General features: G+C 42.2%; 1 protein-coding gene across 1 annotated transcript in view; it reads left to right on the top strand.

Annotated features, from left to right (window-relative positions):
• Window positions 1-6: 6 nt before the first annotated feature.
• IGF2R (insulin like growth factor 2 receptor) overlaps window positions 7-26,735 on the top strand; it is a 118,963-nt gene continuing 92,234 nt past the window's right edge. The window contains exons 1-2 of the mRNA XM_023728639.1: window positions 7-56; window positions 24,768-24,907. Of these exons, the coding sequence (XP_023584407.1) occupies window positions 24,832-24,907 (76 nt within the window). The 5' untranslated portion in view covers window positions 7-56; window positions 24,768-24,831. The remainder of the gene's footprint in view (window positions 57-24,767; window positions 24,908-26,735) is intronic.

The raw sequence follows: 26,735 nt of genomic DNA, 5'->3' as shown, positions 1-26,735 counted from the left end.
GGCCCGCGGGGCCCAGGCGCCGCGGCCCAGGACGCCAGCTTCCCGGAGCTATGCAGGTGGGTCGCCGGGCAGCTGCGCGCCTCGCCCTCCTCCCGCCTCGCCCCGCGCTTGGCCGCCCGGGGAGGGACCGAGGTCCGGGGGTGGCTTCTGTGCCAGGTTCCGGTCCACTTCCCGTCCCCACTCCGAGAGGGAAAGTTGGCAGTGTGTTGGCCAAGGAGCAGACACTGGGGGCTTCTCATCGTCCGGGGCCGGGGGGGGCGCACGGTCCTGGCGCTGGTTCCACTAGCGCTCTGGCCCGGACCGCTTGTGGCTGTCACTGAGTCAGGGGTCGCGTTAGGTGCGAGCGGGCGGCTGCCCCGACCCATCTGGGTGACACTCTGTGCGTAGCCTCACGGCCGGTTCAGCCTTCTCCGGGGTGCGTCTGGGAAAGTTGGTTTAGACAGGAAGCGTAGCTTTGCTTTGTTCCCACTTCCACATTTCGGTTAAAGTTCCGTCAGCGGGGGCTTTGGGGGAGGTCCCAGAGTTTGGAAAGACTTACTAGTGAGTAGAAGCCCATAGTGGCCTTCGAGTTGGGTTTTTGGTTTCACTTACTGATTGATTTCCTCCGTGTGGGTTTTCTGTTTTCATTTTAAACTCGCTGAGAGCTTTTCTGCAGTAGGTGACTTAAATTTTTTTAATTGGGAGGATAGGGGTGGTGGTCATCCTGTATTTTTCTGTCAAGATTTTACCTTTTACCTCTCCAATCCCAGCTTCCTGTGTAGTTGCTCATGATGTCCTTGTCTCCGAGGTGGATTATTCTAATGGTAGAGCGTTTTGCTCTGGGAACCGTGATTGTATAATTGTTAGCCCCATTGAGTGCTGTTCATGTGCTTGGAGTGCTAGAAGTCTTGGGGTTGGGGACTTCTAATTCTGTGAATTTTTTCACCAATGTTCTCTGGACGATTTAGAATGATGTAAAATTCAAGCTTTTATTTATTTTCTAACCTTTAGTGAAAATGAAGCGTACTGAAAAGTTTTGAAAGACTAGTGAACCGTCAGCCCGTGGTGATCTTGATGATTTCCCCGAGCAGCTGCACGTTACTTCTCAGAATGAAATGAAATTGAGTCTACTCTGAGCTGAAGGTTAAGTTTGTGGTCGGGTTTATGAGGTTCCTGTTCTTAACCTCTATTCAGAGACATTCTTATTAGCACCTTGAAGTTTACAACTTGACGGAGTTACTCCCGCGAGAGTGAGACAGAGACCGCAATAGAAACCCTTTGGAAAGGTCTGCGTTCATGGTTTCTTTCCCTCGTTTTGGGAGGGGTGAGGCAGCCGAAGGGAGAGTTTACTGCATGATAGTTTGGAAACCAGTTAACTGCCCTAAGATACATAGTAACATGTGCTTGATACAGAGAAAAAGGTGGCAGCTTCGGAAAGGGCCCTGTCTCGGAAACAAGGTCAGCAGGAGACCCACGTTCAAGGTGGAGACACGAGCTGTGCTGACCAGAAACATCCGTAAGCAGTTAACTCAGCCGAGCTAGTGATGTCGGACTCAGATGATGTTTGAAAATCGGAATTTGCTTCTCAACAGTTAGGGGTAAAGTCGGCCTCAAGGGCAGACCCATTCTCTGTGACTGATGGGGGTGGTGGTGGTGGGGCTTGTTTTTGCCCCAGGCCGGTCACTGAAGTGTGAAAGAGAGGGAGACCCTCAACAAGATGAATTGACACGGGTTGCAAGAATGGGCTCAAACATAGCAACGATATCGAGGATGGCCCAGGACTGGGCAGTGTTTCATTCTGTTGTACATAGGGTCGCTGTGAGTCGGAACCGACTCGATGGCACCTCACAACAAGAGAAGTCTCTGAAGTGTTGGGAACCTGTGTTCATTCACCTCATCTCCAGGTAGAACACCGTCCCTTGGTCCAGTAGGAAGCAGCCTTTGTATCTTTAAGTATTTCTGACCACTGTCATATGTGGGCAAATAAATACTAGAGTGTTCTGAAGGTTGATATGCATTGCTGGCATGATAAGATGTGCCCTCTTTGTTCTTAGAACATCTTTAAAGTTGGTGGATTTAGATTTTCTGCCAGATTTCCTAAAGAGAACAAACCTAATGGTCAATTCAAAGCTGGGCTTTGCACACACCTCTTTCCCATCTGGTTAACTGCTCTGTGGTTGCGTGTTGGGACTTTTCCAAAGCTCTTGCAGCTAATTGCTTTAAATTCACTGCCTACAAGATGAAGTTCTTCCTATCTGTTCCTGTTTTAAATCGATACCTCTGCTTAAGTATTTTTTAAGGCTTTGTTTTGTTTTGTTTTGAAGGGGGGTCAAAAATCTGCATTTTTTATTAGAGAAAACTGGCAAGAAGTTTCCTAACACTAGTGCGTATTTGGGACATACAGATGTGAACTCCTTATTTTGTAAATCCCATATGAAAAGCTGAAGTGCCACCAAGTATCCCTGAAGCAGGACGTGGTCAGCTACCTTTTTATTCCTTCCCTGGTGCCCATTGGGCTGAAGTGTAAATAACACACCTGTCTCCACCCCAAGTATGAAAGTTAGGCCTCTACAAATGTTACTGTTTTGTTTGTACAGCTTGGTCACATGGAGGCAGTTCCCTATGTATGTGAAGATCACATTCCAAATGGCTGTGAATTGGCCGTTGGAAACGTGGACCGCATTTTCCCATTGAAAACACTTGTGTTCATTGTAGTTTGGTGCCAGGGCCGTCTCAGAACCCCCTCATCCCAGAAGCATTTTCCAGGTGCCCAGACACCATACAGCTTTATCTAGAGCCTTGGTGCACATTCTCACGCTCTCTAAAAAATAGAGTTGGCTTTCCCAGGAAACAGCCTCTCCTCCCAAGCCCAGCTCTCAGAACCGGAGGGCATTTTTTATCTGCTGCCCCATAGGACCCAGGAGTGGCCTGCTGGGTTGGGGAGAGGCTTTGAGTGAACCTCCACTCTGAGCCTCCCAGGGTGGGGTGGTGGGCAGAGGTACAGTTCCTGGGGTAATTAGTTATTGGGGAGTGGGGGGGGGGCGGGAGGAAGGAAGCAGACTGGAGGGGTGATTTCAGCAGCTGCTTTAACTATGTCCGTGCACATGGAGAGGCCAGGTCTCAGGGGGTGGCTCCTGGTAAGGCAGGGACGACATAGGCAAGTTTCCCAAAGTGTATCTGGCTCCAAGTAGCACTTGGAGTAAGTGTTTATTCTTTGGAGAGACTCAGTAATATGTTTTTTCAGTGTCAGGAGGATTGGGCAGTGGAAGAAGTTCGTGATTCTTAATCACTCCAGTGTTTCTTGGGAGGTGGTGTTCTGGGCTAGAAAGAACCTGTTTCCTGAGGCCAGTGTTAGGCTGTGGGACCTACCACATGCACAGAGGTCCTGGGGCCGGAAGGAGTGTGAGACTGGGGAGGGATAGCCCAGATCCGTGGGGCAGGACCCGACAGACGGAGGAGGGGGACCTACGGGCCAGGGGACGGGCCAGGCAGAGCAGAATCCCCTGGAGTGATCAAAATGCTGCCTTTTAGTCAGTAGCTTTACTTATACTGTACAATTTAAACTTTGCAAAATGCCATATTACCTATAAAATAGGCAGTTTCCGCCCTTTAGTTCGGTGTTAACAACATCCTTCACAAGTGAAGTCCTAATGGTCTGTACTAATTATAAAATAATGCATTGGGCTGGCATGATTTAGGCAGTGAAGTATTTTAAAATTTATATAGAACAGGTTTCCCCCAAATTGTTTGGGTATAAATGCTGGAAAGTTTTTATTATATTGAGGACAAGAGAATAATGAAGCCAGCTGGGAGCCGAGGGGGGTTTAGTTGCTGTCTCTAAGGAGATTTTTTTTTTTTCCCTGAGATTTTTCCAAAAGAACAATGCCTATATGCCTAATTTGGGCCACATGTTAAACTTGGACCACGTCCAATTGTGTGTATGTATTTCTTTCAACAAAACGTGTGTGTAGAAGCCTATGATTGCTAATTATAGGCACGTTAAGTCTCATTTATTAATTTTTAGAACAGCGTCCCGACCAATTGCCGGTAAATGAATGCCTGATTCTCATCTTTTAGCAGTGTTTCGTAGAGAAGGGAGTTTTTAAAAGACGGTTGGAGAAGAATAATTTTGGTGTCCTCTGCTTTATTTTGATCTTGACAAATAAAACTGCCCTGAAGTGGGCAGTGAGAATTTAGGAACCAGAAGTGGGCCTCAGGCAGCCCAAATCCCGGCCACAGTACAGCATGTCTCTGTTGCAAAGGGAAGTGCCTGCCCCCACCCCATTGTTTTGGGGAGACTTGGGCATTTATTCTTGCCATATGAATTTTAGACTCGTCTTGTCAAGCTTCGTGACAAACCTTACACTGATTGAACTTACGTAGAATTTATAGATTATTGTACACACGTCAATTATTGAGTCTCCCCTCGCGTGAAGGTGACAGCGCTCTCGGTTCATTGCCGTCATCTTTTACGTGCTTCGGCCCAAGCTTTGGTTCTCGCCGTAAAAGTCTTACATCTTTCTCTTTAGGTTTATCCCTCGGTATTTCTTAGATTTTGTTGCTATTGATAATGGTATATTTTAATCTGTAACTTTTTTTGTTTTTATTTTTTGCTAGTGTATCGGAAAGCTGTTGGTTTTCAAATTTAAATTTTGTATGGAGCCATCTTGCTGAGCTTTTATTAGCTCTGATAGTTTGTCAGTTAATTTATTGTCACGTGAATTTTCTAGGTAGATTTTACTTTGATCATCTGCAGATAATGACAACTTTGGATCTCTTTTTCTTAACTTCATTTCTCTTATTCCTTTGAATCTTGTTGTATTCACTAGGCTTTCTGTTGTAATGCTGGTTAGTAGATTGATGGGGTCCTTCCTTTGATGGGAATGCTTCCGATGGTTTACCAGAAAATGCCGTGTTTGCCGTGCATTTTTGATAAATACCTTCTGTCAGGTTTGCTAGAGTTTTTTTGTGAGAGAGTATTACATTTTATAGTATACTTTCCTGGTATCGATTGAATTATATGATTTTTTTTCTCTTTTAATATGTTAACGGTACATTTTCTAAGGTACTATCTTTATTCCTAAAATATCCTGTCTTGTTGAATTACTCTTATAATACACAGGTGGAATCTGTTGCTAGTATTTTTTAAAAAACCAACTTCGATATAGTAGAACCTGTGAAAGCCGAAACCTGTGTAAGGCAGAAAGCTGTCAGAGAAGGAAAATGAAAATATTTTTCCACTAATAGAGAGTGGTAGAAAAGTGATAAGACGGCACCCTGTCAAAGGCAGAAAACTTGAGAGACTCGAGAAAACAAGGCCGTCCCAGGGAATTCCGGCTCTCACAAGTTTCACTGTAAAATAAAATACACCAGCTTTTAAGTTTTGACGTGGATACATTCATGTAGCCACCATAACAATTAAGAACAGAACGTTTTCATCACTTCAGTAAGTTACCTCATGTCCACCCTGTCCTCCCAAGCCCCCGGGCTCAGGAAATCCCCGATTGCTTCTGTCAGTATAGTTTTTTCTTATCTAGAATTTCATAAAGTACAATTATCTGTAGGTGCTTCTATCACTGAGTAATTATTTTGAATTTTCTCCGTGTTGTTTTATATGTATCAGCAATTCATTTCTTTTTTATTACTGAGCAGTATTCGATTGTATGGTTATACCACATTGTGTTTATCCATTCACTCCTTGATGGACATTCGGGTTGTTTCTAGTCTTTGGCTATTATGAATAAAGCTGTTGTGAATATCTGTGTACCAGATTTTGTATGAACATGTGTGTTCTTTTTTCTCGATAAATACCTAGGGGTGGAATTCCTGAATGAATGGTATTTGTTTCACTTTATGGGAACTGTCAAACTGTATTCCGAAGTGGTGTACCGTTTTGCATTCCCATTAGCTGTGTATGAGAGTTGCAGTTGCTCCACATCCTTACCAACACTTGGTGGTATTCGCCATTCTGGTGGGTTTGTATGAGACAGTGGTGGTTCAGTGGTAGACTTTTCACCTTCCTTTTGACTCCTGGCCAGTACACTTCATGCATAGCTACCACTCCTCTGTCAGTGGTGGATTGCGTGTTGCTGTGATGCTGAACAGGTTTCAGTGGAGCTTCCAGAATAAGACGGACTAGGAAGAAAGGCCTGGTGATTTACTTCTGAAAATCAGCCAGTGAAAACCCAGTGGCTCACAAAGGACTGATTCACAATTGATCGTGGGAATGACATAGGACCTGGCAGCGCTTTTTCTGTTGTGCATGGGGTCACCATGAGTCAGGGGCTGACGTGAAGGTGGCTGACAACAGTGGATTTGTAGTGGTATCTCAGTGTGATTTTAATTTGCATATCCCTGATGACTCATGATGTTGACCATCTTCTGAAGTGCTTGTCAACCATTTAGATGTCTTCTTTTTTGAAGTATGTGTTAACATCTTTTGCCCGCTTTGTTAGTCTCCTTAAGCTGCCACAGCAAACTACCACAAACTAGTGGCTTAATACAACAGAAATTTATTCTCTTATGGTTTAGGAGACCAGAAGTCTGAAATCAAGGTGTCGAAAGGGTTGGTTCCTTCTGGAGGCTCTGAGGGAGAAATCTGTTCCAAGCCTCCTTTCTAGCTTCTCGTGGTTGCTGGCGATCCTTGACGTTCCTTGGCTTGTGGGCACATCACTACAGTCTCTGTCTCTTCCTTCACGTGGTATTCTTCCCTCAGTGTGTGTCTGTGGCTTCTCCTTACAGGACACCAGTCATTGGATTTAGGGCCCATCCTAATCTGGTATGATCTCATCTTCATTTAACTGCGTAGTTACATCTGCGAAGACCCTGTTTCTAATTAAGGTCACATTCTAAAAATCTGGGTAGACATCAATCTTAGCAGGACATTATTCAACTCACAACACCCCCTCCTTGGATAAAAATTTTTTTTTTTTGTCTTAATTGAGCTTTAAGAGTTCTTTATGTATTCAGGATAAAAACTTTTTGATAGATATGTGTAATGTGTATTATGAATATTTTCTTCCAGATTGTGGCTTGCGTTTTCATTTTCTTAAAGATGTCTGTTGAAGAACGGATAAGTTTAATTTTGATGAACTATAATTTATGTTTTTTAAAATCTTATTTTACATTGTTTTGTGGTTTGTGCTTTTTGTAGCCTGAGAAATCTTTGCCTGTCCCAGGGTTTCTCAACCTCAGCACTACTGACATTTTGGGCTGAATAATTCTTTATAGTGGGGCTGCCCTCTGCATTGTGTGATGTTAAACAGCATTCCTGGCCTCTATCCATTAGATGCTGGTAATATTCTCTACCCCACAGTGTGACAAACAAAAATGTCTCCAGACATTGCCAAATGACCCCTGGTGGGCAAAATCATCCCCATTGAGAACACTGGCCTAATCCAAGGTCACAAAAATTTTCTCCTGTATTTTTTTCTAGAAGTTTTATAGTTTTAATTTTTATTTTAGCTCTGTGATCAGTTTTTTAAGTTAATTTTTGTGTATGTTGTGAGGAAAGAGTGCAAGTTCATTTTTTTCCCGTGCAGGTATTCTGTATTATTTGCTAATACTTTATGTAAGATGTTTGAAGCTGTGTTTTTAAGTAATATTGGCTATAATTTTCTTTGGTATGTGTTCTTGACAGATTTTGTTATCAAGAAATGTTTGCTTTGTGCAGTGAGCTCGTTAGCTTCTAGTATTTCTGTATTCAGTGGAACAGTTTTTGTATAGGATTGACATCTTCTGTCCCTTAAGTTTTGGTAGAACTCACCAGTAAAACTCTCTGGGCCTAGCGTCTTTGAAGAGGTGGGGTATGGCAGGGGAAGGTGTTTTGACTACTGTTTCAGTTTTATCTAGTGTTTTAATCAGGGTTCTCTGGAGAAACAGAACACTGATAAACACATATACAGAGAGTGATTAATTGATTTACTTCAAGGGATTGGCTCATGTGATTGTGGCAGCTGGCAAGTCCAACATCCATAGGTCAGGTGGCAGGCTGGAGACTTCTGCACGCTTGAAATCTAAGATCTATAGGTCAGGTGATGGAAAGAGTGAACAGCGAAGAGAGAGGATGAGTTCTGCAAGAATATCTATTTATATTCTGGAGGCAGAACACAATTTAGGCAAATTCCCTTTTCAACTGATTGATTACACTACATTAGATTAAATTATGGAAGGTCATTACATTACATTACAGAACTACAGCTTAGACTAGTATTTGGCCAAATCTCTGGGAACCGTAGCCTAGCCAAGCTGACACATAAAATTAACCATCACATCTCGTTTACTTACCTATTCAGATTTCTACTTTGTCTTGAGCGAGATTTGGTAATCTGTGTTTTCCTAGAAAATTGTCATTGTATGTATTCATATGTAAGTATGTAACATGCTGTTCTGTTATACTTTTGTTTTTTTAAAGAATTCTTTCCTGAAAGTTTAAAAAAAAATTATTTAGGTGAAATCCATATAATATAAAATTAACCATTTTAAAGTGCACACGTTCAGTGGCGTTTAGTTCATTTACATTGTTGTGCAACCACCACCTCTGTGTAGTTTGAAAACATTGCCATCACTTCAAAGTAAAACCCTTACCTGCTAAGCAGTTTCTCCCCATTTCCCTAGTCCTTGCAACCACCAGTCTGTGTTCTCTCTCTAGGGATTTATCTGTTCTGGATATTTCATATAAATGGAATCATACAATATGTAACCTTTTGTGTCTGTCTTCTTTAAGTTAGCATAGTATAGTCAAGGTTTATCCATGTTGTAGAATGTATCAGAACTTCATTCTTTTTTATGACTGAATAATATTCCATTATGTGTGTGTGTGTGTGTCTGTGTCTGTGTCTGTGTCTGTGTCTGGAGCCCTGGTGATGCAGTGGTTAAGGGCTATGGCTGCTAACGAAGAGGTCAGCAATTCAGATCCACCAGCTGCTCCTTGGAAACCCTGGGGGTCAGTTCTACTCTATCCTCTATGGTTGCTGTGAGTTCAAATCGACTCAATGGCAACAGGTTTGATTTTTTTTTTTTTTGGTGTGCGTGTGTATGTATATTCACACACATATGTATAAATTGTTTTTCCATGCATATCTGATAGACACCTAGGTTGTTTCCACCTTTTGGCTATTGTGAATACTGCTGCTATGAACATGCATACACATGTACTTATTTGAGTACCTGTTTTCAGTTCTTGCAGCCCTGGTGGTACAGTGGTCAAGCGCTTGGCTGTTAACCGAAAGATCGGCAGTTTGAACCCATGAGCCGCTCTGTGGCAGAAAGTTGTGGCAGTCTGCTTCTGCAAAGAATACAGCCTTGGAAACTTTATAGGGCAATTCTGCTCTGTCCTGTAGGGTTGCCGTGAGTCGGAATCAACTTGACGGCAGTGGATTTTTTTTTTTTTAATGGTAATTCTGTTTAACTTTTTGAGGCACTGCCAAAATGTTTTCCATAGGGGCTGAACCATTTTACATTCCCACCAGCAGTGTATGAGGAGGGTTCTAGTTTCTGCACATCCTTGCCAACACTTGTTATTTTCGTTTTTAAAATTATTATTATATCCATCCTAGTGGGTGTGAAGTAGTATCTCCTTGTGGTTTTCATTTGCATTTCCTTAATGACTAATGATATTGAGCATGTTTTCATGTACTTATTGGCCATTTATATTATCTTCTTTGGAGAGATGTCTATTCAAGTTCTTTTCCCTCTAATATACTTTTGAGAATACTCTATATCTGCCAGGTTAATTAAAAATAAAAATTCCTGATGTTTATTTGTGTATTCTTAATCATATTTACTAAAGATTTATTTACCTTTTTTAGTCTCTTAAAAAATACTATTATTTTGTTTACCCTCTTTATCACCATTCATTTTTTAAAAAATTTTTTATTGTACTTCAGGTGAAGGTTTACAAAACAAATAGTTTCTCATTAAACAGTAGTGCACGTATTTTATGACATCGGTTAACAACCGTCTCCCTTCTTGACCTTTTTTTTTTTTTTGGTGAAAATATACATAGCCAAAGATACACCATTTCAAAAATTTCTACATGCACAGTTGAGTGACATCGACTATGCTCTTCCAATTGTGCTGCTATTCTCACTTTAGATGAAGGTTTACAGAACAAATCATTCATTTTTGATTTTATTAATTTTTACTCTGTATACTAACTTCTACCTCGTCTTAATTTTTCTAGTTTAAGTTGAAAGCTTGGATCTTTGATTTTAAATCTTTTTACACAATTAAGAAATGCATTTAAAAACCATATGTTTCTTTCTCTTGAGCACCATACCACTGCTATAGGTTTTGATACGTAGTTTTTTTTTTCATCCTTCAATTCTAAGTATTTCTTTCCAGTGGTTCTAAATATTTCAGCTTCCTGGACTCACTAATTTTTTTGTCCAGGTAGATTGATTTTTGGGGTTATCTTTATTACTGTTTTTTCCACTGTGGCCAGTGAGTGTGGTCTGTGTGATCGCAGCTTTTTGGTGGAATTTATTGCCATTTAGCTTGTGGCCTAGCACCTAGTCAAGTTGCGAGTGTCTGTGTGTGTGTTTGGAAAAATGGTCTCTGTTTGGGTCTGAGTTTTATTATTTGTGCTGTTCAGCTTTTCTTTATCCTAACTTATTCTTTGTCTTGCTTTACATTTGTTTGTTAGTACTTTGTATCTGGTTATCACTTTGCACGGGGTTCTAGAAGAATTCCCCTGCCCCTGCCTCCCAGCCTCCCAGCTCTCCTTTGCTCTCTCTTCACATGCTCGCCAACCTTTCTGTTGTCTTGTGTGTCTGCACGGTCTTCGGTTGATGTCTTCCTGGATGCTGTCCATCCTGTGTGGATGCTGCCGCTTTCATCATCTCACCGAGTGTGCCTTTGAAAGTCTGCTCCGATGGGTCTGGTAACGCTCTTTCCTTGGGCCCAGTGTCTTTTACCTGGGTTTGTCATTTCCTGTTCATAGGGTTAGTGTCCTGCTAATGATGGGAGTCTCCGTTGTTCTCCTGGCAGTTCAGTCTCCACTTGGACATATGCCGCCTCCGCCTGTGCAGCTGTGTAGGGTAGGGTTGGAAGAGTTGTCACCACTTGGCTGGAAAGTGTTTTGGGGGAGGCTGGGGGATGGGCAGGGTGTGCCTCCCGCTGGTGTATCTCTGGGGCTGGTCTTTGGGTTTGGGTGCTTTTCCGTTCTCCTGAATGTCACAGCCAAGCCCTGTTCCTGGCAGGAGACAGCTCCTCACCCCCTGTGATTGCTGTTGGCAGTGTGCGGGGTGCCCTGCCTGCAGTCCGAGGCAGGAGCCCTGGATTAGTGAGTTGGCCTGGTCACATCCCTTCCTTTCTCCGGATCTCCATTTCCTCGTAGAGAGCAGTGGGAGTTGAGTTTTGGAAGTCAGCGTCCTGGTTTTTTAATCTGAGGCCCTCCTTCTAGTTGTGAGGCCTTGGGCAAGTTACTGAACCCCTTGAGGCCTAATTTCCGTACGTGTCACATCAGGATACTGACCGTGTTTTTCAGGGTGGTGTGAGAATTGGAATGTTATTTATTGCCTGGCCCCTCCTCAGTGGTCATCAGTGGTAGTGGAGGTGGTTACTTGCTGCCTTAGATCAGTGCTTTGTTTTTCAGACGGTCACCCTGCACCTGGGGGGTCTCCCTTCGTGTCTTTCCCCAGCCAGAGAGCTTATCTTCTTTACCTGTCTCGTAAAGCAGTGCTCCATGTACAATCCTTTTGAGAAACAAAGGTTTCCAGTTTAAAAAAAAGTTATGAAACCACTGAACCGTGTGACTCTCAGAGTCTGTTTTGCACCCAGAATTCTGTGAGTCCGAGGTAAGACTTGTTCAGGATGCCTTCAGTGGTGAGTACCAGAAAGCTCCAACTCAGATGAACTTAAGTGATGTGGGACTTGATCATGGGAGGTGTGGGGCTTGGGTGGGTGCCAGGTGCTGTAGGTGGGGGCCCTGTTTCCTTTTCTGCAGGGTCCTGGTGTTGGCTTCTCCCCCAGGCTGGGGGCAGAAGGACTGCCGCACTCCCACTGACGGGAAGAAGGTGAACCCTCCTGGTTTATCTCTGTAGGAGTCAGGCGCTTTTCCAGGAGCCCCTCAGCCGGCTTCTCCGTGGGTCTTGGCGGTCAGAAGGCGCTCCCATCCTCCCTCAGCCTTACCCTGCTCCCCGGGGAGGAGGGGCGTGGACACTGAGGTCCGGGGTGTTCGGTGGAGAGCTTGTGGGGAGCACCAGTGCAGGCCGGAGGAGACGGGTGTGAAAGGATATGGTGAACTGCACCTTGCCACACACCTCTGCAGAGCGCTCCTGTGGTTCGCTTTTGAGGCGTCCACAGCCATACACTGCAAGCCTGCTCTTCTGTTTGTGTTGTTAGCCAGTGCAGTGGGGCAGGCGGTGTGGATCCTTCACAGTGGGGGGCTCCTGGCCCCTCTGGTTCCTGTGAGAATGAAACCTGTCTCCGTAGTGGGATTTTTTTTCCCTTTTGCATGCTGCCTTTGGATCCCCTGGGGTAACCGTAGTTCAGTGAACACAAAGGGCAGGTTCCTCAGGATGAAGGAGCAGATTCCTACAGGAATGATTGATTGTTCTTAGAGGTCAAGGACGGTTGTAGGAAATCAGGTTGTGAAAGTATTAATCTTAGCTTTAGTTTTAGGATATGGAGGGACCGAGGGAAGATTAATGAATGCGCAGACAGTGACAAAAGGGCTTTGAAATTCAGTTGCTAGTGGGAGGCCTTAGGGGAGAGTTTAGGAACTGTCTTTTTAATTAGAGCCTTTGTGCTTTAGCACTGTAGTCTTCACACATCTGTGTGTGCTGAAATGAAATGGGAAAAGTGGACATGGGTAGCTCATGCAGGAATACCTTGACTGTTAGACTTTGGCTGTGTGTACAATTAATTTGTTGGCATCTCTGTGAGTACCTCTAAAATCATTTATAAATTTCAAAACTTTGTTTTATACTTAAAATCAAAACGCCCTCAGCACTCCGTGCTGCTGGCCTGCAAATAGAAAAGGAAGCCACTGGAATGGAAGTGTTGAAGACAAGTTTCCTAGAAGTGACAAGGGTGGGGCTCTGATGAGTCATCCTCATTGTTCCTCTGAGGGCTCCTCCACCTGGTGTCTGCTGTTGCAGCGTTACTCACCGCAAAGAAACAAAGGCTTCCAAAGCCAATACATCCCCTTTTTCTGTCTTTTTAGAGTTGACCCGTTAGAGGAGGTGGTGGCAGTGTGAGTTCATGGTTTGGTAGCACTTGGTCTTTGCATGCTGACTTGATGGAGGGACTGGGAGATGTAAGATGGGGTGGGAGGGGCAGTGACAAGGACTTTCTGTAAGGTGACGTGTAGGCAGAGATGATGAAGGAAGTGAGGGAGCGAACCATGCCATCTAAGCGGTGTGTTAGCATTCTAGGTTGTGGGTCCATATTCACAGTCACTCTGACAGGGGAGTGTGCCTGCCATGTTTGAGGACTGGGAAGGGGGCCGGTGTGACTGGAGCACAGTGAGCAACCTGGAGAATGGAAGGAGAGGACATCGGAGAAAGAACTGGAGGCCTGGTCTTACAGGTTACTGTCATGACTTTGGCTTTTATTTGAGGAAGAAGGAAGCCCTTGGAGGATTTTGGGCAGAGAAGGGACATAGGGTGAGGGGAGGTCAGTAGACCAGTTGAGAGACGATACAGTGAAACCTGTGAGAGCCGGAACTCAACGGGATGACCTTGTTTTTCTGGGTCTTGTGAGTTTTCTGCTTTTGACAGGGTGCTGTCTTAGCACTCTTCTGTTACTCTCTGTTAGTGGAAGGTATTTGAGTTGTCCTTCTCTGACAGGTTTCTGCCTTACACAGGTTCTGGCTTTCATAAATTTTACTGTAATAGATTGGACTAGGGTTGTAGCGGTGGATGTGGTGAAAACTTGTTAGATCCTGGGTATTTCTAAGGTGTAGCTGATAGGATTTGCTGATGATTGGATATGGGATGTGAGGAGATAAAGAGTAAAGGATGACTCTTAGGTTTGTGGCTTGAGCAACTGAAAGGACGGTGTTGTCATTTTCAGAGATGGGGAGGGGGCGGTGGGAGACGCAAGTTTAGGAGAAGTATAAGGAGTTTGGCTTGGGCATGTTGATTTTGAGATGCCTAGTAGACACTGGCTCCCTGGTGGCATAGTGCTTCAGAGCTCAGCTGCTAACCAAAAGGTCAGCAGTTCAAATCCACCAGCCGCTCCTTGGAAACCCTATGGGGCAGTTCTGCTCTGTCCTGTAGGGTGGCTATGAGTCGGAATCAACCTGACCGCACACGAGTAGACATCTGAATGGAGAGGTTGAGCTGGTGGTTACAGTGATGCATGTGGCTTTTAGGGGAGTGGCTTGGGCTGGAGATAGAAACTTGGGAACTGCCATTGTATAGATGGAAAACCACAAGACTGGATGAGATTACATAGGGAGTGAGTATAGCCAGAACAGTCAGAGGCCTACGATATGATGCGAAACAGCAGAGGAGAATGAGGAGCTGTCAGGTGGATGAGAACCGAGAGACAGCGAAGCCGAAGGAAGAAAGTGTGGAAGAGAAAGGGATCAGGTGTGTCAAATGCTGAGCATCAAGTAAGGTGAAGACAGAGAACTGACCGTTGATTTCTGCAGTGTGGAGGTCATTGGAAACATTGACCAGTGTTCTGGTGGTGGGGTGGGGATAAAAGCCCAACTGGACTCAAGAGAGAATAGGAGGATAGGAAGTAGAGACAATAAGTTTGGACAATCCTTATGAGGAGAGAAATGGGCTGGTAGCTGCAGTGGGATGTGGGGTTGAGGGACTGTTTTAGAAATGGGCTATATTACAAAAGGTTTAAACACTGATGGGAATGATCTAGCACAGGGAGAAAAAAATCAGTGACACAGGGAGGAGGGAGGGCAGGAGAGGAGAGAGAGAAACAAAAGCCATTTGTAGGAGTGCTGTCCCCAAATGGGAGCCAGCATATAGGTGAAGGAGCGGCCTCAGGAGCAGCGCAGACGGTAATGTGAGGGAAGGCGGAGTGTATGAGGACAAATGCAAGTAGGTTGGTAGATGTGATAGAAATATGTGGATGTTCTGATTGCTTTGATTTCCTCAGTGAGGTAGGAAGCAAGATTATCTGCTAAGAATAGCAACTTAGCAAACAGCTGATTTTTCTCTTCCAGGTAGGGATAGTAGTAGTAGTGATAACACACACCCCTGAGTTAGGGGAAAAAAAACCCAAACCCATTGCTGTTGAGCGGATTCCAACTCATAGCCTCATTCAAATACTGGCTTTGCCGAGTTCTGAATTTGTGACCCGAGGCAAGGTCGCTGACCTGCATAGGTTCTAGTGTCTGTGACTGTAAAAGGGGACAGCAGTGAAGGTTGATGATGGGCAGGTAAGCCATTTAGCATATTGCAGGGCATGTAATTGCTCAACTTTTAAGGACTGCGTGAAATAAAATGCTGTGCTTTTTTTTATGAATTCATAAAGGTGAAAACTCATTTGGCCTTAAAGGAGTGTGCTTTGTGAGTGTGTACAAGTAAATGTGAGTGTGGTGTGTGAGTGTGTGCATGTGTGGTGTGTTTGTGGGTGTGGTGTGTGTGTGAGAGAATGTGTGTGAATGTGTGTGTATGTGTGTGTGTGTGAGTGTGGTGTGTGTGTGCGCGTGTGGTATGTTTCCTTTTCCCCTGCTGAGTGTTAGGTTTTGCTGAACCATTTGTGTTAGTCTGCCATTTGACCCCAGCATCTTCAAAGCAGAGATTTTTCTCCTGTGTCAACCTAATTGGCCTTTGTGAAGAACTAGCATCTGACCTTGGCCTCGTTAGCATCATGAATTAGTCAGCTGAGCTGACTGGCCCAGAAATTAGGAAAGGCAAGACCTTTCCTTGTAGGTAGGGCTCTGAAGGAAAGACGTTGGTGACAGGTAGACTGGGGACTGAGCGTATGCTGTGTGCTGGATCAACTTTAAAGGCAGTTAATTAAGAAGGGGGCTGGCTGAACCTATGACACTACCCTTTGTAAGTATGAGAAACAAAATACAGGAACACCCAGACTTTGAAAAAATCAGCATGGAGCAGAGTTTAGGGTTGAGATACTGGCTGCATCCTGGCTCCAGAGAGTTGATCTTCGCAAAAAATGCAGCAGGCATGGATAGCAGCAGAGGGAGGACAGGCTGTCTTCTGATGTCCAGGGTCGGGTTCCTTTTTGGTAGCTTTATGCTGTGGATGGGCACTTGCCAATTTACTAAAAATGCCACACATTGCATAGCAATGAAACCTCTCTAAGAAGAGTGTGCCCTGTCCCTCCCCTGCTCCTCTGTCAGAAATTTCAGATTCATCAGACCTCTGTCCTTGTGGCAGCTGGTGGCTAGGTGGTGCAGGATCGGGTAGACCCAGCGTTGTTGCGCCCATCCTGACAAGTCCCATGAGGCAGCTAGTGTGTGCGTGCACGCGCTGCCCAGAGACCCAGCTCCATCAGCTCAGTGGAGATGGCCCACGGCAAGGGCTTACCTCTCATTCCCATCTCTAATTCCTTGCCAGTGCCATACTTCGCTTTACAGCATTTCATGTTGTCATGTGACACTCCTTTGGGAGTCCCCAACTTACGTTTTTGTAAACTCAGTTTTTAAGCACTTTGAATGTTTCTGTTCATCCAGATGAAAGCATTAGATCCTAGTCTACCATTTATTGTCTCCTTTTTCCTCCCAGCGACTTTGCAGGGTAGCTTAGTTTTATAGATGAGGAAGTTGTGGCTCAGAGCGATAAACCATGTCCCACCTGGCTGGTCAGTGGTGGGGTAGGGATTCAGACCCAGGCCCGTGGCGTCAAGCTGGAGCCCTTCCTACTCTTGCATGGCACTTTCTGAGGGAAGCCCACCTCACTCTATATCAAGTTCACTCTGCTGTTTTTAAAACCATTGTTGGGTCTGCCGTTGCTGTTGGCTCTTAGGCTGACCTTGATGTCATGCTTGACTGAGAGCCTTGCTTCCAGCCTTGACCCCTCTCTATTGAACTGTTGGCTTCCTGCTTCCAAATCCTGCCTAACGCTATCAATGGAAACCAAAGGCTTATGTCTGGTGTTTCCTCGCCATTTTTTTTTTTTTTTGCAGGCCCCGTATCTTTATACACAGCTTTGAGGGTTTGTTAAAATAGGAAGTGAATTACTTCCTATATAAGCTCTGGCCATGCTGTGTCAAACTCGTGTTCTCCCGGCCTTCAGATTAGATCATCATGCGAAAATCAGATTTTTCTCCTTCAGTGTTAGTAGCAGACAGTTGTTGACAACAGTGGTTACGTTATGAACTTGACATTCTGCTGCAGATATCCATTTTGAGAGCTTTGCCTCTTTGTATGCCCTCCTTCTTCCTTGACTTTTTTTTCCCCCTTCTTAATTTAGGGTACTGTTCCAGATTTTTGAAGGTCAGTAGGCTGGATGTATGAGCTGAGGCAGTAGTGAGCCAAATGATTTCTTGAATATTCTGTTAGAGAACTTGGATGTATACCAAAAGTCGGAAAATCTTTTTGGATGTTCACGTTGGAAAGACTTAGCATTCCCATTGTCCCTGAAGTTTTGGATTTGTTGCTCACTCCAGATTCGGAAAAATATTCCTCTAGCCAGTGACTGCATGTTGTATATTGCTATATGAATCTAGCTTTTATAGCACCAATAGAGGTTTTTTTTCAAGGAAACAAAATTATAGATTCACACATGTTTATTAGTTTTATTACAGATTCCACCTTGCTGCTATTCTGCTTTATATACTGATAATTGTAGGCCAGTAATAAAATATTTAATAGCAACATGACCATCACCATAAAACCCAAGGCTCTCAGGAGTGAGGGAACTAAGACATTTCAAAATAGTGTGGATATTTGTGACAATAAACGAGAGGACAGAATTGCAGTTCATGGACATGTTTTGTGGTGGAAGGAAGGAATTAGGTTTTCTAAGATTTTTTTTCTTTGACTGGGCATGCCATAAATTTTATAATTGAATTTTATATACTTTAGATGTTAGCACTTTTAAAAATGAACCCAAAGCCTCGTGTTGCAGGGTATCACAGTTTTGCAGGTATTCAGAAATGACATATGAAAACTTTTGAAAGGTATCACAGTGATATATCAATGAGAAATAGCCTTAAAATACTGTACCGTTGTACCCTGAGGGCTCCTTGTTGAGAACTTTTCTTTTTGGTAGAAATTATGTAACTTATTGAGGAGCACTGGCCCTGGGTTTGTCTTCATTAAGTCAGCTTTCTGAATTATAGGCAGTTTTGTTGGCCAGTTAGATTTGCGTAGCTTAAACCTTGACATTAACTGATGTTTCTTCATTGGTGCCACTAGATTGGCTTAGTCTTGAGCAGAGTTGATTTTAAACGTGGCGTTTGGTGGAGCAGTATTGGGAAAGCAGAAACGCCTTCCTGTCTCTAGGTTGGTTGACTGTATATGACTTGTGTGCTTCCTTCTAGTTGGTAATCTGCCAGCACCTTTCAGGATATTATGAAATTTAAACCACATGAGGTTAAAATGGAACCTCTGTGCTGCTGAACAGATGCAGACTGACTCCAGTATTCCAACATAGTTTCAGCAAAAGCAGTGCGATTATAGTCAGGAAAAAATTAGTATTAAACTTCCCTTTAACTGAGGGAAGGATCCAGCCTTATATGCGTAGTTTATACAGTTAATTATCCACACCTGGTATATTTCAACCACAGAATTCATTTTAAAATCCACGATCTCTTAAAGTCATTTGCCTTGTGTGCAACGTCTGTCCCTCCTCCCATTTCTTGCTGGATCTGATGGTTTGATTATAGAAAGTTGCAGCATTATTGGTGACAGTTACTGTGGGACTCTGGGTGGGGATTTCCCAGTGGCAGCTCCCTGCTGAGCTAGTAGTTACTTTAAAGGAGAGTGTGAATCTGAGGGGAGGAAAAACAAAGGTAGACGCACTCCTTCTAGTGGACTCCAGAGCCCAACGTGGCTTCAGATATTGAGGACAGTGCAGCTAGCAGGAAGCAGCCGACTGATGTTATTTCCATAGAAACCAATTGGATATGGGGAGAGGGGCTGCAGAAGGGGCTGCCTCTGGTGTTTGGCAATTCAGACAGCGAAGGAGAAAGCAGAACTGGACGGGGAGTAAAGGGTGGCAGGCGTTTAAAACTTGAGGAAGAGCTCAGGCTAGGGAAGACATGATGTGTTGATCAGCATGACATGGTGTCATCTGAATGTGAAAAAGTTCACGCAGAGAGTCTCTGATGGAGCAGCAGAAAGATGGGGTGCAGAACTCAAATTCTAGTAAGAAGACCAGACTTAATGGTCTGACTGAGACTGGAGGAACCCCGGAAAGCATGGCGCCTGGATTCTCTATCAGCCCAGAACTAAAACAGTTTCTGAGGCCAACTCTTCAGACAGGGATTGGACTGGACTGTGGGACATAAAGTGATACTCGTGGGGACTGTGCCTCTTAGCTCAAGTAGATACAAGAGACCAAAGGGGCAGCTTCTGTCCAGAGGTGAGATGAGAAGGCAGAGAGGGTTAGGAGCTGGTTGAATGGACATGGGGAATCAGGGGTGGAAAGGAGGAGTGTGCTGTTGCAGAATGGGGTGAGCAATTAGGGTCACGTAACAATGTATGTATAAAATTTTGTATGGGAGACTAACTTGAAATGTAAACTTCATTTAAACTACAACAAAAAAAAAAAAAAAGAAAAAAAAAGTTGACAGCTTTTTCTTCAGAGGCCATCATCAGATAGATGGTTTCAGTCCCTCCAAAAAGTCTAACTAGACTAGTAATCCATGTGAACTATTTGTAAAATTGAGAGTTATTTCTACAAGTATGTATTATTACAAGGAGTGGCAAAGGGTGACTTTAATTTTTCTGTTTTATTAGAATTTTTATTAAATCAAATTGTTTTATTATATAGTATAATAGAAACTTGGAAATCTTTATGCCATATACAATCTGTCATTTTAATGGCACTGTGATAAAATTTAAACTCTAAAATTTTGTGGAATGTTTTGTCAGTTACAGGATTGTAATAGAAAGTAAATATTTTCTGAAAATTAAAAAAAAATCATTTTTAAGAATTGAAAATAAACGAGGCAGTTTAGCTTAGTGGTGAAGCACTTACTCCTTAGAGCTCAGACTGGCCTGGGATTATTTCTGGCATTGTCACTCAATAATTGTGTGATTTTGAGCAAGATGCTCAATCTTTCTGAGACTTGAGATCTCTGACTCCAAACCCGAGGAACTTGGGAGAGTTAAACAATAGTATCAAGGGCTTGGAGTAGCCTTTGGCTCAGTCCGTATTAGTGCCCGTAGGTTAGGCTGTACTGGGATGAGTTGTTAATCCCACTGGCCCAGTTTTCTTTTCAACTCATCAGTAAATACTCTGCGCCTGCCAGTCATTGTTCAGGAGGGAGGGCCGTTGACATCTCGGAGTGATGGAGGTATCATACTCCTAAGAAGACAGCTGGTACTGAGCGCTGGTACTACTGGGACTCAAGAACTCAAGCTGTGGAGAGGAGTTAAGGTGGCATATGTGTATGTTTAGAATTGTTGGGATGGTTTTGAAATGAATTTGTAGTTTTTGAGAGTGGGAGAGAGGGCGTCAGCTAACTATTTTACACTCTGAAAAATGAGGTAGAATGGCAAGGATTTTGCTTGCTCTTGCGAATTTCCAAGGCCAAGGTCCTTCCACAGATTGTTTTGTGCTCAGAAGAGCAATTCTAACCTGGATTAGGCGTCCTTCTTGGAGGAATTAACTGGATTTCACAATGCTAGTGGGCAGGGATTCTGGGGGGATGTTTCCAGATGTCAAGCTGCTTCCTTGGGGCTTTGCAGTTCTCTCCCTGTTCTGTGTTTTTGGATCCCTTTAATTTCCCTCAGACTTCTTTATTCCACCCTTTGTTAGTGGCTTTATAACCAGATATATTACATGATAGAGTATGGCAGAATAACCGTGAGTAAAAAAGCCAAAAAAACAAAACAAAAAAAACCCCACCAATATGAGTGTTGGAGTTTCAGGAAAATGCCTACTGAGCTTTCTTAGCCATCCTGTTGCAGTAGTTTCTTGTTAAATCAAGTATATTTTAAACAATCTTTTTTTTTTTGTTAAAGTATTTTTTCTTGCCAGTCAAAAGTACTTTTACACATAACTTGCAAATATTTTCTTGGTAAAATTCTTCATTTGAATATTATAGTTTAGTTTTCTCCTTGAAATATGTTGGTCTCACTTTGTCCTGTCAGCTTTCAAGTCTTTACTTGTGTAAGCCCAAATACTGTAGTTGAGAATGTAGACTTTTCTGTGTATCTCAGCTGAAGGGTCTCCCTTGCCTTGGCTGTTAAACAGGCCACACTGCTTTGGAACAGAAGTTCATAATTTTGGCTGTACGTGCTCACTTCAGGTAGAGAATTTTCTTGTAGACATATTTTCAGGTACAGTTCATTATTCCTCAAAGATTTCATTAAATTTTATTTAGTCTATAATGCTTTTATTGCTTTTGAAAGCATTTTCTGGTTCTGTAATATAATTAGGATGCCTTTACACTTTAACATAAATTTAATTTTAAGAATAATTTCAGCACAAGCCATTCTGGTGGCCCGGCCTTTATTCTGGCAGGCAATCTAGGATCACCTAATTTCAAATATGGAATTTTCTTAAAAAGTGCTGTCAGATACCTGCTCTATTGACTTTCAAGTATATTATGAAATAGCCTTTAAAAAATATCTACTACTAGTAGAAGTATACCTAGATAACAATTTTATCTAACTAGGATGCATAATAATCATTAGAGTATGCTACATGAATTTTCAGCTGAACTGCATGACTATCTGTTCCTGAGCTCTGAATTATGGAAGACATTAGGCATATTTGTTTTAAAACAGAGTCCATTGGAATCAGAATGTTTCCAAGTACTGACAACTGCAGATGCAGTTGGAAGTGAAATTTAGAAATGTGATCCTTCCTTTACTGTTAAGTGGGGTGATTAAGCTCAGTGGACATTTTCTTGAAACTCTTCGCACTCAACATTGGTGTTAAGTCTTTCTTTTTAGTCACTATGATTCTGCTGTACTCTATTTTGTAATGTATCTAGTCATAAAGCCACTGACAAAGGACGGAGAAAAGACTCTGACATATTGGTGTCTTCACCCAAGTGCTGCAGATTGGGTTTACGTGCCGCACTGAAGGCACCAGCCTGGAGGAGGGCTGCCCTGCCGTAAGTTGATAAGTCAGCCCTCTGAAAAAAAGCCAACACTTAAGTACTTTAATAGGGTTCTCCCTTCCTACTCCCATAGCACTTACCATTTTGATATATTTTGACAAAGCAAATATGAAATGATAATAGAGAAAAGAAATATAATTGAATAGAACATTTTTCTTTCTAGGAATCCTGATTTCCAGATAATCAGGACAAGAGGCCTCATTTTAATTTTTTCGTTTTTTTTTCCTGCTTCCCAAACACACATTCTCCTTACGTTTACTTTATTTAAATATGACTTCTGCAAAAACAGCAGTTGATTTCTGTTTTTAAGAAGAGTGTGGCATGTAGGTACTGTGTAGATTTCTTTAGAGTTGATTCCTACCATTTGGCTCATTGGAAAACGTAACTTTATCTCCCTTTGTCATATACTTGGGATAGGGAAACACTTTAATGTTGCCGGTGGTAAGGTTTTAAATTTGATATTTAGGATAAACCTAAGTCAGGGCTCCTGAGTAAGAGATTAGCATTTTTCCTTAATTAACCCTAATGAATAATAGAAAAGTTTTACTGGTACTCTGCAAATGAAAACACTAGCTTAAAAAATCAAGGAAAGATTCTTAAGAGTTTTCGAATGGCCTTCTTTGGCTTCAAGTATAAAATCAAAACTGCTTCCTCTGTCTGCAAGGGCCCTGGGTGATGAGGTCCTCCCCATCTCTGTGACCTCATCTTCTACTCTCTCCCCAACTCACCTGGTTACATCGCCCTTCTTTTCTGTTAGTGTGCCAAGTTCATTCTTGCCTCAGGACCTTTGCAATGGCTTGTCCCTCTGCTTGGAATAGTCTGTCCACCATTTCTTCACGTGGGTTGTTCCTTTTTGTCATTCAAGTCTCAGTGCAAATATAATCTCAGATTTTCCAGTCTAAAATAGCCACTCAGTCACTGCCTATCCCATTGCACCATTTTGTTTTCTACAGAGCACGTACTAGTAGGTGGAATCATCCTGTGTATTTTTTGCATGTTTACTTTCTGTCCTCCTCAGTGGAATATATACTCCAAGAGGGCAGGGACTTTTTGTCTGTTTTGTTAGTAACTCCTCATTGCTTACCACAGTAAGAACTTAAATATTTGTGAAGCAAATGAATAAAGGTTAATGAAGAACTAAGGAAACAAGCCTTCGTTGATGCCTTTCTCTGTGCCTGGCAGTGCTTGGATTATTTTCTCTTGTCGTCTAATCCTCCTAACTCAGGAGATAACTATAAGGTATTATTGATGAAGAAGTTGAGGTCAGTGGTAACTGCCTGGAACCCTGGCGTGACCCCAAGGCTGGGCCCTTAACATTTATACCAGCCCGTTTTTCAGGTTTGTGGCCGTTGAGTGGCTGTCAGAACTTCAGGGGATACTCTCCCAGCCTGCCTGCACCCTTGCCCATGCTTACCTATTTTGACTTCTTGGCAGGAGGTTTGATCAGGTCCCAGCCTAGGTTTAAGGGAACACTTAGTGCTTTGCGTGCCAACAGGGCTGTTTTGGCTCCTCTGTTGCTGGATGGAGCTACCAGGAAATGACGTCTAGGCAGAGAGCGGTGGGTTGCTTGGTAGTTTTGTGCTGAGTCATTACCTGATGCCCAGTGGAAGGTGAGTTCTGGGAAATGGACTGTCACGTCTCCCAGGGAGTGCTCTCTATCCTCAAGGTGACTAGATGAGCTTCTCATACGTATGCATGGTCTCAGGTCTTAGCGACCTCACGGTCACACCCCCAGGCCCTAGATAGCCCCTGAGTAGGCCTAGCTTCAGCAATTCTGATTTATCTTCCCTCCTTCCAGCAATACTGTTGAATTAAAGTTAATAAAATATTTTTGCATTTTGCAAGGATCTTTTTAGTCACCCTCCTCCTTTTCTGTCTCTCCTCTTGCTCCCCATTTTACAAAATGGACAAAATGTTCTTCCAGAGGAGAGTCAAGTATCGAGAATAATTATTTTGACAGAATTGGCAAACCAATTATTTTGTCCCAAGTATTGGGACAGATTGATTAATTAACAATTAATTAATTACTTTGTAAGGATTTGAACAGGCAATGAGTCTTAGTGCATGTAAAATGCTTGACATAGTAAATTGACCTAAAGTAAATTTGTCTGGTTCTGAATCAGAGCGTTGTCTCATTGCACAACTTTATCTTAGCAGAGCTGAACTATAGCTGTAAAAGGTAAAATCTAGAAGTAAATCTGTCTGTCTTTCATGCCATAATCGGTTTTTAATAAATGAAGAGTTAAAAAACAGTCCTCCGGCTTTTCAGCATTTCAGTGTGATTAGAAAATACTCTCTTATACTAAACATGATTCTAGAGTAGTTAGGTGAGTTGATTTTCTTAAATTAATTGTAGAATTATAGTATTTTGATGACTGTAGAATCCTGAGATGGCTTCTGAACAGATTTAACTAGAGCGAGGTGGCATTTAGTGGTTTCTTCCCTGGCTTCTATTAAACTTAACATACTTTAACTTTAGTATTTTTGGCTAATGAAACTGTGTCTCCTAGTTTGTGGTAGTTTTAAGCAAATGTGGCTGGAATGTAAAACTAGAAGTTAAATTATTGACAGATCATTGACAGTGACAAGTTGTTTTTCTTCCTTTCCAGTTATACATGGGAAGCTGTTGATACCAAAAATAACATACTGTATAAAATAAATGTCTGTGGAAATATGGCTATTTCCCAGTGTGGAAAATCAAGCGCTGTTTGTATGTACAATTGGAAGACAAAGAGCTATCAATCAGTGGGTAAGTAAAATTACCTTTAAATTACTGTATGGAAAATATCTCAATTTTGTAAAAGATCACACACACACACAAAATTATATATGTCTCTATAATATATATGTTTCTGTGTTATATACATGTTGTTGTCGGTTGCCATTGAGTCAATTCTGACTCATGGTGACCCTGTGTGTGCAGAGAACTGCTCCACAGTGTTTTCAAGGTTATGACCTTTTGGAAGCGGAGCGCCAGGCCTGTTTTCCAGGGTGCCTCTGGATGTATTTCAACCACCAACCTTTTAGCTAGTAGTTGTGGCTAACCGTTTACGCCACCCAGGGACTACGTTATGTATATGTATATTGATAACAATACATATATATTATGTTCTATAAGTTAAAAGTGGTAACAATTTAAAGTTCAATATGAGATTAAATAAGGTTACTTCCTTCTAATCAGTCATTAAGAATCATGTGAATGTATATTTATTGATACAGAAATATGTTTTCTAAATAGCTTTCCCTTCCATATGTTATGTTTTTAAGTGTTTCATTTATCATTCAACAACCTTTTGAAGTAGGTGATATCATTTCCACCATTTTATAAATGAACATATTGAAGCACGTAATGGGTAAGCAGCTCGACAGAGATTGCATGGTTAGTAAGTGTTCGAACAGGATTTAAATGCTGATTGCCCAACTCCAGTGCCTGTGTACTCATCCAGGGCTGTCTTATTATGTGAATCATAGGGTCCCACCAGACAGTTGTAGAGCTAAAATGGGAACCATGGTGGGAAATCTAAACCCATAGCTCTCAGAGGACAGCTGAGAAACTAACTTCTTAGGGGCTTACTAAAAAGGAAAAAAAGTGAACTTTCAGAACAGCCACAAAAACTGGAGCTCCCAGATCAGAGGAACAGAAGACTTAATATAGAAATAGAACCAAATATATATGGGAATGATGTGTAACTAAAAAATGAGTGTAATTAAGCTATTAATCTGTTAGAAAACAAAGGTACACTCCTCCATATGATATACAGAAATTACACATAAGGTAAAATTTAAACGTAGAAGGACAATAGACCATTGGAAAAATTTTTAGTAAAATATAAGTATAATAAGTATAATCTTTCTTGGAAACCTGGAATCCATAAGGAAAAGGTGAATATATCTGACTATACATTTCGATGACAAAAAGTATCCTAAAGACAAAAGATATATGCTAGACTGGGAACACAATTTTCAGCTTATGTGCCAATGTACTAAAAGAGTAAGAGCTCCTCTTAAAAATTGGTAAGAAAGACAGATAACCAGGGAGAAAAATGGCAAAACTTAAGACCAGGCAATGTACAAAAGAAATCCAGATGGTCAATACAAAATGGTAAATCGGAGGTGTAAATGCAAATCAGAGCAATCACAAGATCTCATTTTTTCCCAATCAAATTGGCAGAAATTTAAAATGGTTGAAACATAAGAGTGCTGGCAAGGAGCCTGGAAACAGGCACACTCATGTCCTGCTATAGGAAGACAGTTGTCTGTAACCCTTTTGAGAAGATAATTGTTGATGAGAGTTTTACAGTATCCTTAATGGCAGTTTTTCTACTAAGAAAAGACTATTAAGACTTCAGCTTTGGTTTAAACAATATTAAATTATAAAAACTATACATTAGTTCTTCCTTAGGCAAATAATATTGCATGTATGAATCTAACATATTTTGGTAATCATTTTTATGGGGAATGTGAATAACATTTGGCCCCATTTACAACCTAGTTAATCATCTTTAAATATTTTAAAATGATTTATACATTTTATATATGTCTTTTTAAAGTCTGATTTAATAATTAAAACTTAAGTA

This window comes from Trichechus manatus, unplaced genomic scaffold, assembly GCF_000243295.1.
Source record: "Trichechus manatus latirostris isolate Lorelei unplaced genomic scaffold, TriManLat1.0 scaffold00002, whole genome shotgun sequence".
NCBI lineage: Eukaryota > Metazoa > Chordata > Mammalia > Sirenia > Trichechidae > Trichechus > Trichechus manatus.
This window is presented reverse-complemented; position numbering and strand designations above follow the sequence as displayed.